A 19,961-nucleotide genomic window follows, 5' to 3' on the forward strand; every position below is an offset into this window, starting at 1 on the left:
ATAAAAATCTCACTATATGAACCATGTAATTATTCTTAGGGGACATATGTCCCAGAATAAAGTTATTTTTTTCATTTCATTTCATTTCACCACCAAAACAATGTTCCTATACTATGGATTATATAATTTTTTAAAAAAAATTATATTATATTTATCTTATTTAATAATAACTCTTAGCACTTGTTAAAGAACACATGGGACAGAGAGAAGTCGATAGAATGACCACCAAAAGATAGATGACCACCTTGGGAGGGATGAAGAGGGATAGGGAGTGAGGGAGAGCTCGGTTAATATTGGCAGGAGGAGGGTGAGATTAAAAAGAGACTGGGTGACAAGAGAGCTTGTTAGACCGGAGAAGAGTTCATTACATAGAGGTCCGCCTGCTCTGATTAAAGGCAGTCTTTATAATGGCCTCAGGTCGTTGTTGAATAATTTAATAACACTTTTTGTCATACCCTTCCTCGTTTGTATGGTTTTTTTTGTCTGTTTTCTCTCCGATCCAGAATATACTTAATTACATCCCAACATTCTCCTATTGACCGATTCATTCCTGAACCTTCTGATCCTTTGTCCTAGGAACATATACGATTTCAGGATTTAGTTACTTGTAGTTCAATAGAGGATTCTTTGTAAATATATTATTTACACAATAATATTCTTCATATATTCTGGGATTGACCCCTTTAGGGCGCCAAAATTAATCAAACATAGAGTAAAACACAAAATAAAAATGAAATTATAAACCATCATAAAATATAAGGAAAATAACTAATTTGAAAAGATAAATATGAACATCAATAATTAACTGAATATATAAAATTAAAGTAGAACAAATAAAACCATATGTCATATCATAAAACATGACTAACTTCTGATAATAAATAAATAAAAAATCAGATGTTTCGGGACTGGGTTGTGGAATGCGATACAAGAAATATGCGAACAAAATTGGTAAAATTAATTGTTTATTAAATTAATCAAAAGAAACTGAGCCTACAAAAATTCAGCAAAGTAAATGTGAGTAGTAAATTTTAAATTTGAGGTATATTATTCAGAATTATTTATAAATGATGTTAAACAGACTATTTTTTCATGAACTGATTGTCCTTAATTGCCGGGTTCGCGGAAACTAAAAAAATGGTGGAATCAAAATAAAACAATAAAAAGATTGAGGCTAAAAGTATTTATTTTATTATAATTAATAAATATGTAATATGTTATTATTATAATATTTAACAAAAAACTTGAAGACTTAATGTATACGCTATAAACTGAACCTTAGTTGCCATAGTAATAGCATTTATTAACGTTATTTTGATAGTAGTTAACTGCAGATGATAAGAGTAGCTACTGTCCCATTAACTGTCACATGTCATACACACATATGCCTTGACAGGGAAGTTGCATCTTACATCAGAGAATTCCTTGCTGTTATCTCATATTATTTTTTTTATTGTATCTCATCTAAAATTTGGAAAATCACACAGAGGAGGACAAAGTAAGTCAACAAAAGTTAAGCTATTACAAGTTTACAAAATAAAGAAATATACCAACATCTAAAATTTTTTTAGTCTTTAATTTTTTATGTGATAGAAACAGATGGAAACCTCAAAAACTCTGCCAAACGAGGCTCAAAGCTTTTCCGACTGTCGAAATATTTCGTGTCAGGAACATCAAAAACAGGCAAACAAGTTATATATAACTAACATTAGCCTAAAATACTAAAGTGAAAATTTTAAAACAAGAATTGATAGCAAAGCATTGTTATAAAGTTTTTTTAAAAGTTAATATTTAACATAAAAAAGATTAACTATAAATAAAAAGTTTTTTTTTTTTACCGAAACAAAACTAGTTCATAGTAACAGAATTTCACTGTACGAAATTTAATTTTGAAATTAGCAAGATGTTTCGATGTTGTTGTTTCGGTCGTTTCTTCCATTCAATTAATCCATAAAGTAGAAACCTCCTCTTTTTTTTTTAATATTTAATTTTTAATTTTTATATTTAATTTTTTTTTCTTTTTACAATAATGAATCTAAGAAATCTACAAAAAAAAAACATATTTTGAATCTACTCCCTCAAAATTTATTTTAAGTTTCAATATCGAAAAAAAAAAAATCCGTCTTTGATTTTTTCTGAGTAACTGGACAGAATTTTTTGAGATTTAGTACTTAACTCACACAATTTATAACCTCTAATGGTTATAAAACTTAATGTAATCTGCTCCTTAATAAGTTATAAGGAAACTCTTATATAACAAATAGGTTTAAATTATTAATTCAAATAAAATTACTTAATTAATGTTTTGTTTTTTTGCAAACTAATTGAATTTTTCAGTATCGTATCAGGCTGGAGTAAAGTTTCATAAAATAATATTTAGAACTAGTCTTAAATTTTTATTATGAATGAAGAGATCTGAATCGAGAGTCCTGCTAATATCATTTTTAATGAATTACAAATTAAATTCTGTTATAAAGGAAATTTAAATAAATAAATCAGTGAGTACTATTTGTGACTATTCTAGTAACTACTCTGATACTTAAGAGACTTGAGGTCGGTTTTGGATCATATAAAATTATCTTAAAATAACAAAATTAAATGATTGTTAAAAAAAAACATCTTAACCCTATCGATTTATTTATCAATCCAATCAACCTCTTTATAAAAAATAAAATTTGATCGAAAATGTTCACCTGTTAACTGATAGGACGAACAGTAAAGCTATCGGCATTTAGAAATAGTCAATGGCCAAGAAGCCCATTGATAATAATGATCAATTCATAAATTTATCAATTATTCCATCCACAAATGATTATAACTTGCTACTAATTGTTTAACTGGTGTAAACTAAATTAGAGAGTAGTCACTAGCGGTTGAGGTTTTATTAAACAAACATCGGGAATAATTAATGCATAATACATAAATTAGTTATGAAATGATTATAATTCATTCTATATTAACATAATTGGCCGAATTTATTGGTCATACATTTATTAAATATTAATATCTAAACTTCCAAATATGGACAAAATAGGGTTGATGTACCAGTACTGGGCACTTTAGTAGAAATTTCTAATTAAAAAAAATTCAGCTAGTTAATTAGTTATTACTTCTAAGATAACTAATTTAGGCCCGTGGTTAAAACAATTTAGACTTACTGACGTAGCTTTTTATTTTTCAAATATCATAACCCTTTTTCTTTAAAAAATATTTTTTTTGTCAAGCTTATAGGAGCTTATTAAACATTTATTATTCAATATCAGGAAAATTTGGTATATTATTTTCCTACTATGCCACAATAAGAGCACAGAATTAAAAAAATTCAGATCGAATCAGCAAGAAAAAAGGGATAGAACATGATTTTATGACGAAGTTGATAGTCAGTTTTTATACATCAAAAAAATTGTTGACTACAAATTTTCATTGTAATAAAAAAATAAACCTTTTTTTATTCAAAATGTTTGCCCTACTTCAACTAATATTTTGAAAATCACAATGGTTTGGGTCCATCTGTTTGTATATCAATATTTGTGGATCTTTAGGATCATCAGTTTATAACTTATAGCAGGAATGATGGGTGGGTTAATCTACAAGTTACCGACCGATCTATTCTATTGAGAGTATGGATGACGAGGTCAATTATATGGGTTCGCCAAGTCAACCCGTCCAGTCCGGATTCGAACCGGCGCATAGTGAGTCAAATGTCAAATATTGCTGGAAAAAATCCTCAATGCTCCTTTGTGACAAATCATACATAATGACCTCAATTTTCTATATGTAACCGATCTAGCCTGAGCCAGACATCAATTCTTCCATTTTAAACTCCCTAACCACTCAAACCCTCTAGTTACTAACCTTGCTTCCTCTTCCATTCCTGACAATCTTCCAAGGTGCCCGAAAAGGGAATGGCCTCAAGACATCCTAATGCAGAAATGTTATTAGAGTGCTACAAATGGGTAGTTTCTCTGCTTGTATCATACATTTATAATCTAACATTAAATTTACAGAATGTATCATTATGTACAGTTGTAATTCTCAATAAACATATAAAAAAAATTACTTGATGTATTTGTATGTAAATACAGTTAATAATTTTAAAAAGCTGTTCCAAATACCAAATTAATTAACAAAAATTGATTTATTTATAATAACTTTTATTTATTCCATTTTGTTTGGAGAAGTTTGTCGGGGGATGCGGTCAGCAAAGAACAACATAAATAAACAAAACCACATTTATTTATTTTATGCCGACGTTTCGACCTGAGGTCTTCATCAGGGGTTGTGGCGTAGAAGGCAGGTTGGTAACTGACTACCATTTTGTAATATAAATTGAATAAACCAAGAAAAAAATTAAATTTTTTAGTTAATATTTTATTTTAAAATCTTTATCAAATACGTATATGGAGAATAAGTGACAAAAAATATATATTTTTATAATTTTTCCAAATGTATATTTTAATATTAAAAGTATTCTAAATTTTATAAATTTTATTGTCATCGAATTCTTCTCCTTTCCAATCCTTACAAATCCTTCCTAAAATCATTTATGCTCCTTACTTTGTCACAAAAAGTCATCCATCAGGACATCAATGTTCCATATGTTGTCGGTTTGAACAGAAACAGATACCAATCCTTCCATAATGAACCTAACCACCAAAACCCAATTGTTTCTAAACATGGCTTCTCCATTATTATCTGATTATCTTGAAAACAAGATGACCTCGAGATCTTCTCCTCTAGAAATGTTATTGGAGTTCAATGGATAGATCCTCAACATATCTGTATCATTTCATTGTATAACAAACATCAGATTTAATTGTTGTACATATTTAAATACAGTTGTAATGATCAATAAATAAATAAAAAATACAGATTAAAACTACCAAAATTGTAAAGTTTTAAGCAAGTGGGTAAATGGAATATAACTTTGCACCCCACTGACCAAGGCCCATTGCAAAATTCAGCACTGGATGCATTCAGATCGAAGTCCTTCGGTGTTTTGATGTGATACAGTTAGGGTTTTCGCAGGGGAGAGGGTTGTACAATAATAAATTATTAACAGAGGTATCAACTGAATCACTTCAAATTGTGCCATTACCGGAGCTCCAGATAGATTTTAATCATATATCAACCGGACTCGGATCGCGTCCGGCCAATGTCGTAAAAAGGAATACTTAAATAGGACCACATTAAATTTTTATCAAAGATATATTTAAATAACTACAGTTTTATTTATTCAACTTCTCTAGCAGCGTTTCTATGACTGGTATAATAAATTGGGTAAGGCGTAGAACTAAGGGCCCTATTTAGGAGTGTTGCTAAGGAACACCTTACCAAATGGTTCCTTTGGATTTCCGTTAAGAAAAAGTATAGTTTCCCTTAAGAAAAATTTTAACAGGATATAAACCGTCCTTTTAATTAGAAGAATTCCTCAGTTTCAGAATTGAATTTCCCGTAGGATTTTGTCATTATAATTAATGAATTTTTTAATTGAGATTATATCATTGTGAAAGCCATTTTAGTTTTATCGTCTAGTCAAGGAAATTCAGATTATGATTACGTATTCTTATAAGAGATTGGATTCTTAATGGTGTTGCTTCATAGACCAAGAGCTGGGGGGAAATGTTTGTTTACTTTAATGAAAACTATAGTTAATAGTCAAAATATGATAAGACTTAGACAACCATAATTAGGGGTAATAAAAATGGCAGCTGTTTCAAAACGATAAAAAAAAATTTCATTCGGTGCTACATATCTTCAAAACTACTAACAAAACAAAAAACAAATAGGCCATCATTTAAAGTAGAGTAAATTTACTAAAATATGAGCCCTAATAGAGCTTTTCATGTTCAATAGTTCTCCAGATATAGCTTTTTAAAAAGCAACATTTCCTAAAAATATGACAAAATATCAGTAGTTAGTGAAATTATTTTGAGAAATCTATATCTCAAGAACCATTCAATACATGTCCATTAGCACTCAACTTAAAGCTAGTTTACTGGACTATAAAGTAGTATATGAAGTTTATCTTCGTAGGAGTAGTAGTTTTCATGATATTTGGTAAAATAAATTGATTATAGTTGTTCGAACAAATTTGCATCTGCCAAATTTATATTCATATGCGAATATCATAAAAGATACTACCCCTACAAAGATATGTGTCATAAACCAATTTATAGTAGGTTAAATTACTTTCATTGGCAGAGATGTTTTTTTCGAGGGTAGTCTGAAAAGTTTCAGACCTAACGAAAATACAAGACATTTTTTCTGATATTTTTTTTTATTTTTCAACATAGTCTCCTTGCAACTCTACACACTTCTCCCAGCGATTCTCCCATCTCTCTAACTCGTCCAAAAAGTACTTGGCGTTTTTCTCTGCAAAATAATTGTTCACGTGATTGCCTCTTCATTTAAGTCGCTCGCGGTTTGATCTGGTGAGTAAAGCGGATGGTCAAGCAGTTCAAACCGTAATTTCTGAATTTCCGCTATGGCAACCGCTGAGGTGTGGGGCGGTGCGTTGTTTTGGTGAAACAGGCTTTTCATTTTCTCCAAATGTGGCCTTTTTTCCGCAAGTTCTGCCTTCATTTTGTGAAGTAATGATGCGTAGTATGCCCCTGTGGTTTTTCCTTTCTTAAGATATTCGATTAAAATAACTCCATGACTACCCCACAAAAAAAGGGTCGCCATCACTTTCCCAGCCGAAAAAAAAGATTTTGCTGTTTTTGGAGCCGGTTTCCCCTTTGCAGTCCACTATATGGATTGTACTTTTGTTTCGGACGTATAATGGTGTATCCAAGTTTTATCTACAGTCATTAATCGGCTACAAAACTCGGATTTATTGCGCCTAAACTGCCCCAACAGAACGTTGGAAATGTTCATTCAAACACATTGTTAGTCTAACGTGCGGTCAGCTTTCTCATATCTAAATTTTGATTTAATATGTAACAAACACGTTCTTTTGACATGTTCATAACCTCTGCTATCTCTCTCACTTTAATTGCTGTGGTCATTTGACGATGTTTTCGTTAGTACTTGCAGTTTTTGGACGTCCCGAACGTTCATCTTCTACCAAACTCTTTTTGCCACGTTTAAATTAAGCTGCAGCACTTAATTCCACTGTGCCAAATGATGGTGGAATGTTCTCATACATAGAATCCAACTTATCTTTGATTTGCGTGGGCGTACTGCCGTTCAAAAAAAAAATTAATGAGCTCAATACTCGATTTTGTCCATTTTCACAAAAACACTCACACTAACTCATTCAAACGACTGTTATATAAACACTGCGCACCAAAAATGGCCTAAACTTTGGTGGGAAACTGTCAACAGATGAACAACGAAATTTATTTGCTTTTATTGACGAATGCTGCCATCTTCACGTTGTGGTCGGAAACTCTTCAATATTTAATTTTTAATGACATTTACTGTACCCCTTGAATATTTTATGTAAAAACTTAACCATTTTTTAAAAGAAAAGACTAGTTTTTTTGTTTTTACTTTAAAAAACTCAAAAATTAATTTTTCATAACTACGGAACAGCAGGCAGTTTTTATTCCACTTAACTAGGATTGGAAGGGTAATCAATTTTAACTCTTATTGGTATATAATTTTCATTTAATTAATAAAAAATTGGGGTGAAATAACTTATTTTAAACAAATATGACAGGGAAAGTCCCACTCTACATACAATTTATCATAATATATATTACATATCATGTTATTATAAATATTTTTTTTTAAATCTGAAATTTAGAATTTAAAACAATTAATATAATCAACTCTCTAGTAAAAAATCCAAAATAATTATCATGTAATTATTTATATTATATTTTCTAACCATATTATTGAAATCTTTCATACTACGTTGTGACAAGAACCATGTCGCCATTCGACAAGATCGAAACAGAGTATATAGCTTTTACTACATGTCAGAGAGAATCCTACGACAACCTCCCTGTACCCATAAATAATGTAACAACAATTCCTGTTGTACAGGTACACTATGCTACCACTTCACATTTATCAGGGATTCACATCATTTAAGTTCAAAACTGCTTCTCGATTTTCATTAGTTAAATATTTATTAGAATTATAATTTACCATAAATTTGTCTATATTACTACGTATTATAACGCCATCTAAAACTGATATACACCCAAAATAGTACAAGAGCCTAAGAGGAGAAAAAAGGCGGTTATATGACCCCAATGTTTGATTACTTCAATGAAAACTATAGTTAATAATCAAAATTCATGACTTAAATAACACAGTAAGGGGGGAAATGACTGCTGTTTTAAAACATTAAAAAAAAAAATTCATTCGAAACTCCATATCTTTAAAACTATCTACAACACTAAAAAAACGAATAGAACATAATTTAAAGTAGAATAACTTTGCTAAAATGTTAGCCCTAATAAAGCTATTTACGTTCAATAGTTTTTTAAAAAGCAACATTTCATAAAATAGGGACTGAAAAATCAAAAGCCAGTGAATTTATTTTGAGAAATCTATATCTCAAAAACCTTTATATTCACACGTGAATATAATAAAAAATACTACCCCTATGAAGATAGTGTTATAAACTACTTTATTGTAATTTAAAGTACCTTTATTTTGAGTGCTGACAGACATGTGTACGTCTTATGATTTCAGAGATATATTTTTCAAAAAATAACAATGTTATCCGAACAATTATAAGTTAATACTTTATGAATTTATTTTGTCAAATATCATAAAAGATACACTTTATAGCACATATAAATAACTTTAATTTAGGTGCTGGCGGACATCTTATGGTTCCTGAGACATATTATTTCATAAATGAGAAGTTTTGTACGAACAACTAGAAATCAACAAATTTGAATTTATTTTGAATATCATGAAAGATACAATTCCTATGAAGATAAACGTCATAAACTACTTTATAGTACATTAAACTAGCTTCAATTTGAGGATACCCTGTTCAGGCGCCACTATCTTATTTCAGAAAGGTGAACTGTAAATAAAATATGAATTTAACATAAAGTGAAACATGAAATTTATGTTTTACGTGATTTATGTCAGTAGGTCTAACGAAATAGGATTCAATGATGCAAAAATGAGTCACTTAAAAATCGAGGTAAAAATTAAACAGTTAATTATTTTTATAAACAAGTTAAATGTACAGAGTATTGTAAAATGTTTACAGTGAAATATTGTTGATAATACCTTATTATATTATGCCGTTGCAACATATCGTATTTTAGGTATTACAGTCTTTTAAAATTTGTTATCATGCTGCGTCAAATAATTAAACGCGATAGCTGTGTTTCCACAAGAACATAACGGTCACCATTCTGGCCCAGATTGAAACAGTGTAATGTAAACTGTGAAAAAATTACAACATTAATGCAATGTGGTAAATCTAAGAAGCAAGCGAGGGTGAATTTGAGGCAGTTAATGGGGCAAATATGAGGCTACTGAGATAAATATAAGATCAAAAAAATTAAATATATCAAGGTATGATATACTAAAATATTGATATATCTTATTTATATATTGAACTATTTATATGATATAAATATTTTGATATTTACACCCCGAGTGCATGATGCGATTCCAACTGTGCAATCCAAATCTTTGTAGAATATTTTTTATATAATAATGCATAGGTATAATTTGATCTGGCTGAGGGATACAAAATGGCGCTAACTCCCCTGAAAATTTCACCTATGAGTAGACTTATGTGGCAATTAGAGTGAAATTGTAAATTATTAAAAGGCCTACGATAGAGATGGTCTTAATGGTCCAATTTAATTTAATTGGCCGTACCCTTTTATCAAGTTTGTTTATCGCCAATTGTTTATCACCCTCTACCCCTATCCTAATTGAACTTTGAGCGCTGTTATTTGAAAATCAATTTGACCCTAATGATCGAACTATTTAGGTATCTCGTTTTTGTAATGGCTTTGTACAGCTTTTGTCCGGATTCGAGCCTTCATTCATTAGAAATAATCATCAACGATTTTGAAAATTTAATAACTGTAAAAGAGAAAGCATCACGATGGAAGAACCTTAGCAACAAGGAAGAAGTGCCAAGCATTCTCATAAAATTAATGTAAATAAAATTAAAACAATATCATCAAGGAGTTCCACGACAAGCGTTTGTAATTCGATTCTATTGAACTAGTCATTCTACGAATGACACAGGTCTAATTACCTCGTAGAATGTATTGTATTTTATGATTTCAGATATTCATTGTCTTCACAACAATTTACCATCAAGGAACTATTATATATGTGTACATATACTACAGTTATTATCTAATTAATTAGTAATAATAATTCCTGGAAGGAATAATTATTAAATAATAAATAATAAGTATTGGAAAAATATCTTTCTTGTTTTTAAGGTGGATCAACTACTAGGTTACATGTCCTGGTCTCCTCCGATCATCTATGTCTTGTGACGGACGACGCCACCCTTTTTCTGACACCTAACATACCCTTAGCTACTTCAACCATACCAACCACCCCAGTTTTGGTATCTAGTCCTTGCTCCAGGGATTGTAATCGGAAGGAATTCTAGGAAGCATACTTACGAGATGTCTCACAAAAGTAAAAAATACATGATTCCGATTTATATTATACTTTCATCATTTTAAAACATTATAAAATTATAAAACACTTACGGGCTTAGCACACTGTTAGAACATTTGGAGACTAAGATCCGATGAGGAGGTGAAAGGTAGGGATGAACGTTTTCTCAAGGACGTGGTGGGGAACTAGTAAATTAAGGACTAACAAAAGAACTTTGATAAAAATGACGAGAGTATAAAGTGCTTCAGAACAGATATGTAAGTAATTTAGTGGGGATTGGTTTGACAATTATTCATTGTCACCAACATCGCCTTCATATTTTAATCCATGGTGAAGTTATGTCTTCTTAAAGATTTTCTAAGTAAAATACGTTGTTTCCTATACTGATCCAAATTTCTCAACTACAACTGACGTTTATTCAATGTCTGTCTCCATTTTCGGAATCTATAATGAATTCTCAATAGCATTCCAATCAATTTTATTTTAACATCCACTATGCTTAGCAACCTTGGACCATATTCTCGTATCAAATTTGGTAATATGGCCAGTTGATGTTGATCCATTTCTTTTCCTATTCCAAGTTCTTTAAATCCAAAAACCTTACACATTACCTACATCCTTGATCTCCTCACTCTTCGTTCATCTACTCATTAAATACCAGATCCCAACCGATTGATTCATATATCCATCATCCATATATCCATGATCCATCATATATGCAGCCTCCTTCTGGAATCTTCTTCCCATCTCTATTCGCCAGTCTTCATCTATTCTTTCCTTTAAAGAACACATATTCCTCCACTCATTCTATAACCAAATCTCCGCATCATTGTAATCAAATAAATAGCCATATATTGATTAACATTATAAACAGTAGTCAATCCCAATGTAATTTCATTTTACTATCTGAAAACTTGTAAATGCTTTCCAGACAAAAATATTAATGAATGAACTATGTATTTATTCTTAGGGGACATGAGTTCCAGAATAAAATTATTTTTTTTATTTCATTTCATTTCACATAATTTAGAAGGCAGTTGGATAAAATTGGAGTGGATACATACAGTGGATATAAAAGGAACACAAAAGATGGAGAGGAAGACCAAATACAAGATGGCGAGATGAGATGTTTCAAAGAGTGGGGAGTGGGAGACTGTTGGTCTACTGTGGCCAGGAATATGAATCTATGGACTAAAGTAATAAAGCACTAATGATATATTATAAATTAATGAAGTCTTCAAAACAGTATAGAAAATATTTTATTTAATTATATCAGTCAAATATTTATTTTCCTAAATTAATGTAAAAATTTAATCAATAAATTAGAGTTCATTTTTGTAAATTCTTTATGTTTATAAACTAGACTCTTACCTGTAACCTAAGTTTTTTAGTTCTATTAAAAATGGAAATTAAGATGTTAATATTATTACTTTAACATAAAAAGAATAGCTAAAATGTTAAGTTATATAAGAATAAAATATCAGTTTTAGTTTAAGATAGATATAAACGAAGAACCAAATTTTCTCCCACCAACATTTTTGATGTAGTCTTCATAATTGTTTTACATGAGACACCCCAGATTTTGGTAAAAATAAAAGAATGGACAAATATGCAAATATCCTCCTTTGACAAGCAAAGAGAGTAATAAAAATATTATTAAATAATTTAATCTCCAAGTCTTCTAATGGTCCAACAGACCGACACTTTATAACATTAATAAAACTTCTTACTCCTCCAAGAACTTGGGAAAATCTAGATTATTATTTTATTATCATACATAAAAAAGCTTATAAAATATCAAACTACTACTATTGTTATTACATGTTCTAAAAATGAGAAATTTAATTTTTGACAGTTCGGATTACGACGAAAATAATTATTTCTTGCACTGATGAAGTTTTATTTTTTTAAACTATAATAAGTATTTTTTGTTATATTCACGCAATTTTTCAATTTCATTTTTAGTCTACTCTTCCCGTTTTAAGCAAATATTTTAAAAGTGATATTGGACCGTCGCTCCATAGGGGTGTTTAGTGGGGCGGGTCGGGCAGGGAAGGATTGCCTTGTTTGTGTTATGATCTCCTCTTGTGAGATTCTGACATGTCATGAAAACATACATCATTTCCCTGTTATATGAATGTACGTATTAAATTTATTTTGTTTAAGGAGGGCACGAAAAAAACTAGCTTATAGAAAGAAATAGATTTATTTATAATAAATAAGATAGCCGAAATTTAGAAGATTATTTTATAGAATAATTTAAAATATCCTTTTTTATTATTATTCAATAGTCACGATTATTGTAATAATTTACTTCGCTTAACAATAGCATAGGTTTAGTGTCGTGCAAAAGAAACCCCTAACTTTTTACAGTGTCGTTATTATTGAATAATTTTAAATAATAAAAATAAAATAATACATATAAGAAAAAATAATTATGTAATTGAAGAATAAAAGAAAAAACAAAAATATACAAGTAATATTTATACAATGAAAAATAATTTGAGAAAAAAAAATTAATAATAACAAAAATATATAAATAAACATTTCATGGCAGAATTTCTTGTATCAGTCTGAGGTTTATAAAATCTTACAATTATATGTTTATTTTACTTGAACACGTCATAAGGAGAAATCTGAATGTATTTGTAGAATTTTCATAATAAAAAAAGAAATAATTATATAACATATATCAGTGGTAAATTATAAGACAAATTTTTATTGTAAGGAAATGACAGCAATAAATTAATTCAAACCATTTAATATATTGCCAAAATTGATAATTATAATTATTTTCCCATTTGTGAATTGTAATGATTTTTCAATTTTCAAAAATAAATATAATACATTTCTGTAGTAATGTAATGCAAAAGTGTGGGATTTTCATTGAAAGCATACTTTTTTTCGTTATTTAAGAAACAAATTATTTAAGAAACATAACAAGGTAAGAAAATTACTAAAAGCAAACTAAAAATTTATTTAATTATTGTATTGTTAATTTTTTTTTAATTATCAACTAAACTAATTTGAGTTTAATAAAAATGCCTGTTATCATAAAATACTAATTAAAATATTTAAAACAGCAATTCATTTAATAATGTAAAAAGAAAGCATGCAATATTTTTTAAAACAATACTGCAACATATAATAAAAATAATCAGAAATGTGGAAATGAATTACATCTTTATTATAAAGATAAAATTAGTCCATTGTCTTACATATACAACATATAATAAAATAGAAAAGGTAGAACCAAAATATTGAAATGAATTTTGTTTTCAACTCTACCTGAAATAATAATAAAATTAAATAATTATGAAAAGAAAAAAATAAATTTTATTTTAAATTATTAATTTTAAATTTTTTAAAACAATATGAGAGGAGTATGATTTAGAGCGTATAACTGATGAGATATTAAAACTTTTATTTCCATTGGTTTTTAATAATTAAAAAAATATATGTAATTAATAGACAATTAATTACATTAATAAATAATAAAGGTGTCATATGAAGTTAAGAGGAACACTGAGGCAATCTGTCTACTAATGATTCTGGTCTGGCTCCGGCGAACCCACAACCCGCTGAAGCAATGATGAAAACCGCAAGCTCTAAGTTAAATTTGGTTTAACTTGTTAACCTTATTATTCGATATAAGATCACACAGATCACACCTAATGCAATTGTGAGTAGCATTTTTTTAATTATAGTAGCAGCAACAAAGAAAAAATTATAATTTAACACAATTTAAACAATAATCAAATGATTAGTAAAAATTTTCTTATTAATTACAACTAATTAAATTTCATTTTTAAAAGATTTGATTCACTTAATTTAAAAAGAAAAAGAAAATTAAAGTTAGTAATAATAATTATAATTATATTTCAAATCAAACAATTTAGCACAATTTAACACTTCCTCTTAAAAATCATTGAAACCTTTGCTTCTCTTTTTATTTCTGTTTTATGTTAAAATATTTTTTTTAAATATTGATTATACTACATAAACTATTCACTTAACATATCTATAGTCTAAAAAAAAAGTCCGATAGATGAAAGAAATTTCAAAAAAAAAAATATTGTTAAAAATAACTGTAATAAAATAGTTTATTACAGTTATTTTTGAAACACCTAAACCAATATATAATTTAATTTTTATACTTAATTAATTAATGTGTTAAAACTATCATATAGACAGGATATGAAATTAACATGTTCATAGCATTTTAAAATCTCAAATTGGGAAGCCATTTTGGGACATAGATAGTATGATTTTTGGATTTAAAATTGGAAGAAACTTTTCGAAAATAAAAATATTTTAAATTTTATCTGTAAATCGTGGTTAGGGGCGTCGCTAATATTAGTAGGATTGGGGCACAAAATCTTTAAATTCCGAACAATTTTAGTCTAATTTTCTAACTATGTTAAAATACTTTAGTATTTCCATCTATGAGAGATAGTGAAATTTCTTTTTTCTATTGAAACATAACATTATTTTTATAAAATCCAAATGTCTTAACTTCATAAGCATTGATTGTAGTTTTAAATGTAGCTTCATATTTATAATTATTAATTGTATCTAATATAATAATATTCACGTGTCAATCAAATATCATCTAATGAAATGGAACAAATCTCAAAATTTCAGCTCTGTATTCAACTGCTGAAACCACACTTTAGGAAAGTTGCACTCACATAAATTTCCGGTAATGTAAACTTTAAGTTAGAAAAATATGAGATGAGACATACATAAGAAAAACATTGATAAGACAACTTTATTTAAATATTTTATGGTTCAATACGGCAAAGATGGGAGCTGTTAATACAATTTGCAACAATTTAATTTTACTATATATATTTGCTATTATTATTTGAAAATTACAATGAATTAGTTGCATAATTTTTATTTATTTTTTTTTAAGAATAAATTACAATTTTGGTTTAAAGACAGATAATTTTTGGCATTGTAAGCGCAAAAAAATAGCAAAGTTCAATTTGAATTTTTTTTTTACTTATTTAATTAAAAATTTTAGTACTGGTTTATAATGACGTAAAATACTTAATTTTCACCAAAACAGTCTTATCACATTCTATATTTAACAGATTTTTACGGAAATTACATTGCCTCATGATAAACTGATAAAAATATTTTTTTTTAAAAAATTTAAATTTGAAAATGGATTTGGATGGTTCTGGAATGAAACCGAATAGGTTAGAATTAAAAAAAAAAAAAAAAAAAAAAAAAAGGAACAGATTACACAGGTCTAAGAGAAGAAACTGTTTGTATTCAAATTTGTTTTGAAAATTTTGGCTTGCCAGAAAAAGCTTCCATACTTCCCTAACTTGAGACTTGGATATATATTAACAAAATTGAAATATTTTGGTAACTTTGAAAAATATAGTTAAGATATAATATAATATCGAAAGTATGGTTTTGGAATGAAACGCTTACTTTTCCCACAAATATAAAGGTTAGTAAAAAGCTAACATATGTTTATCCACTGTCTACTAATGAGTTAGGAATAGAATGAGATGAATGCAGTAAGCATTTTAAGGAATTGCTAGTTTAGTATTAAAGAGATGGACACCACTAGTAGAAATGGAAACTTTACCAGAAAACTTCATTAGAATAATTGTTCAAAATTCATCAAGCTTTATTGGGTTGCTATGTCTTATGGCGGAGGAGCCATAACGGTATGGTGTTAGGAAACAAAAGATGAAAATCCTAAAAATAAAATATTTTTTTACCAATGGGAGACAAAAAACGAACTATACTCTTGTAATAGATTTTTAAAATACCAGATTGATTAAATAATAATAATAGTCCAAATTATAGATTATAATAGTGATTTCATGATTATATTTATAAATTTTAATTAGAACTCAAAAGAGGAAAATAAATGCACAAATATGTGATCAGGTGGGGTGCTTGATTTATAATAAGTAAGAAGTCTTTGTTATATTTAATATTATATAATATTAAGATTATAATTCTTTATAACAAATCTATTGATATAATCATTAAAAAACATTTATTACGCTAAAAAGTTGGGGTTTTTAACCCCACCATCTGGTCATAAAATTATAGTATAACAGCAAATGAGGAGAAAAAAACTAAAAACCTCAACAAGAAAATTATATTCTACCAATAAGAGGCAAAAAAACCGACAATACTCTTGCAATAGATTTCTGAAATATCAGAGATAAAAAAATAAATTCAAATTCCAGAAGTCCTTTATGACAGCAGGCAAAGCCGCTAGCGGGATATTTGTGATTATAATAATATTTATGTGTTTTAATTAGACATAAAAAGAGGAAAATTAATGTACAAAACTTGTGTCTACGGGTGGTTGGTAAAATGATATATTTATATATTTAATCATTTTTATGGCCCTACAAGATTATCAAATAAGAAAAAAAATTCTTGAGTGTGATTCTGTGGATTTGACTTACATTTTACAATTTGCTACCCTTGCCTTCATTAAAACTCGTATAAGTTTTTGAATGCTAATAAATTACGGGAAGTCTTTATTATATTATATAGATATTAAGGTTTATATCTCTTCCTAATGAATCTGTTGATAAAATTATCATGGAACATTTAAAAGATTTGGGGATTTTACCCTATCATCAGGTCATAAAATTTCGTTATAATGATGTTATTCATTTAAAAATAACCATTACGTTATATATATAATTAACAATTTTATGACACCTTGGTTTTGCCCGAACCTGAGACTTAGCCGAAAAGATGTATTAACAGTATTGAGGCTAAGGAAAAACCACGGATGCACACCGAAATATCTCTATCACATGAAAATAAAAAAAGAAATTGTAAAATATGCAAAGAGCCGGAAGAACCACGCCATATTCAGATGCAAGACGTATAAAAAAGAAAGATGAGATGAACCAATGTCTGAAGAAGAAACTACGTTTCTAAGAAAAATAGACAAGCAAAAGATAAAAATTAGAATTTTTTTTTTTAAAATTCAGAAGATACATATAATTTTTTGTCGTTTATTATTTTCTTTTTTTTCTACTTATTAATTTAAATTTCATTATTGCGCTTTATAAGTAACAAATATTTATTCTTGTATTGATTTAAATATTATCTGAATTTTGACAATATAGGATTTGCAAACAAAGCTTGACGGCCATTCATGTAATAAAAATAAATAAATTTTATACAGAAATTTGAGTTGCTAAATGGATAACATCATTACAAAGGGAACCTGATTATGGGGATATAAACCCTAAAACGTTGTTTACAGTGATATATGTGATTCTATCAATAAAATTATTAAGGGGTATTTATGTATCTATGGAATAAAATTTTTTAAAAAATTGCTAAAATTTTTGCTTCCTTAACATCAACGAAGGATACTTGACGGACAGTGAAAAATCATTATGTTTAGGAAAATACGACATCAAATTTGGAAATCTGAAAACAGAGATATTATATTAATAACAATTTTATGACGAAATTTTAATGTAAATCGATAACGTCATTATTAATAGGACTTGTTAACTAATTATGTGGATTAAATCTCCGAAAGGTTGTTGAGGATAATAGCTATTATTGTTGAATATTATCTTAATATCTAAAAAAAAAAATTAAGAAATATTCCCTACCTTAACATCAACGGAGAATGTCAGAAACTATTTTTTCAAGAAAAATGTATACAACATTTTGAAATTTGGACACAGACATATAACCATAATGGACTATGTTGTTTTATGACTTCCTATTCAAGAAGAAAAAACATTTTTTTTTAGTAACAAGTAACATACAATTTTTGCAATCTGAGAAATATGGATGCAATTTTGACTCCAAAAGCTGAAACTGGCAATGCTATATGTACAATTGTTTTCTTATCCAGGAAGAAAGACTATTTTTTTAAGGAAAATTCACATACAATTTTGTTATCTAGCAATTCTAACAATTTTTTTAGTGACAAGATTTTGCAATCTGAGGATAGAAATATGGACACAATTTAGCCTATGAGAGCTGAAATGGGATGTACGACTGTGTATCTGTCAAGGAAGGATGTGGGTCAGTCTTCGACATATTTGATATACATAGAACTCACCCCTGCCACTTCTGCCGACGAACCTTAAGTCGTTGAACTTGGCCACTTGGTTCTTCATGACGGCCGTGGAGTTCCTCAGTTCGGCGCAATAGTTCTCATCATTTCCCGCCCTCACTGTGACAACCGTCCCGTCCATCACCTCACCCAGTGCTACCACCTTGAAGCCGACCGGCAAAGTCTTGTTGGACCTCCAATGGTTCGGGAGGACGGTGCAGACGACGTGCGGGCTTCCCGTCCGGACGAGCTCACCCGGATGCTCGGCGAGGAGGCTCTCGACGGCGCGTTCGGCGAGGAGCTCGGCCGTCACCTCCTGCGTGGTCCGCATGGCTCCGCGTCACATGGCAACAAAGAGGGGACTGCTGGGGATGGAAAAAAGCGGTGGTGGGGCGGCGGTGGGGGCGGGGCACCACAACCGCCACCAACCGCCCATCGAAAGAACCCGAGAAAAGACGACATGAGAAGAACCTGCGCAGGCGCTCTTTCCTTAATTTCCTCAACTCCCCCCCTATTTGCCTAATTTAAATTCACCTTAGTCACTCTTTAAACAGATATTATTCCAAACAACCCTCAATCTTTAAGCCATTTTTTTCCCCATTAATCTTTTTTGTTTCTATCTTATTTTTATTTTTTTTTTACTCGTTTAAGCTCTTCGGTTTTCTATATCTTATTTGGAATTTTAGTAATGTATTATTTGTTCCGGCCAAGATAAAAAAATAAGAGAGAAAAACACTATTAAAAAAATGTTATGCTCTCCAACTTCATTGGATTGCCTTATACACAGCATACTTAGAACTAGTGAACCACAATTATTCATAATCCTACTAATAAAAATAGTAACAGTATATATATATATTCTTTTAAATGTCGCATTATAAAAATGTCTACATTATGTGCAAGAATTAAATATATATATATTTTTTTTTTTGCTTTTTATTATTAATTATTTCTTTCCTTACACTATTTCCAGCTTTTTATCTTTCATTAAGTATGTTTAATTTTTCTAATGTTTCAATTATACAAACTTTTCTCTCTTTTTTTTCCATCACTAATACAAATAAATTTAATTTTATTTAAAAACTATAAATATACATAATACCCAATATAGACGTCCTTATAGACTCTGAATTTTGAAATTTACAATTGTACATAATAATGCACCCAGTAAATTTTATGTAAGATAATAATTATAGCACTCTAACAACGTTATTACATTATTGTACAATAGTCCAAAAGAAGAAAAAAGACAACTATTTTACCCCAATTTTTAATTACTTTAATGAAAAACTATGTATAATTA

The 19,961-nt window shown here is 29.0% G+C and overlaps 1 protein-coding gene across 1 annotated transcript in view; it reads right to left on the minus strand.

Moving 5' to 3' along the window:
* The window catches only part of LOC106686640 (runt-related transcription factor 1), a 50,778-nt gene extending 31,782 nt beyond the window's left edge, over positions 1–18,996 (minus strand). Inside the window, exon 1 of the mRNA XM_067052134.1 lies at positions 18,665–18,996. Coding sequence (XP_066908235.1) covers positions 18,665–18,989 — 325 coding nt within the window. The 5' untranslated portion in view covers positions 18,990–18,996. The remainder of the gene's footprint in view (positions 1–18,664) is intronic.
* Positions 18,997–19,961: the final 965 nt, after the last annotated feature.

The sequence above is a fragment of the Halyomorpha halys genome, unplaced genomic scaffold, assembly GCF_000696795.3.
Source record: "Halyomorpha halys isolate HHAL.00 unplaced genomic scaffold, Hhal_1.1 Scaffold854.1, whole genome shotgun sequence".
Classification (NCBI taxonomy): domain Eukaryota; kingdom Metazoa; phylum Arthropoda; class Insecta; order Hemiptera; family Pentatomidae; genus Halyomorpha; species Halyomorpha halys.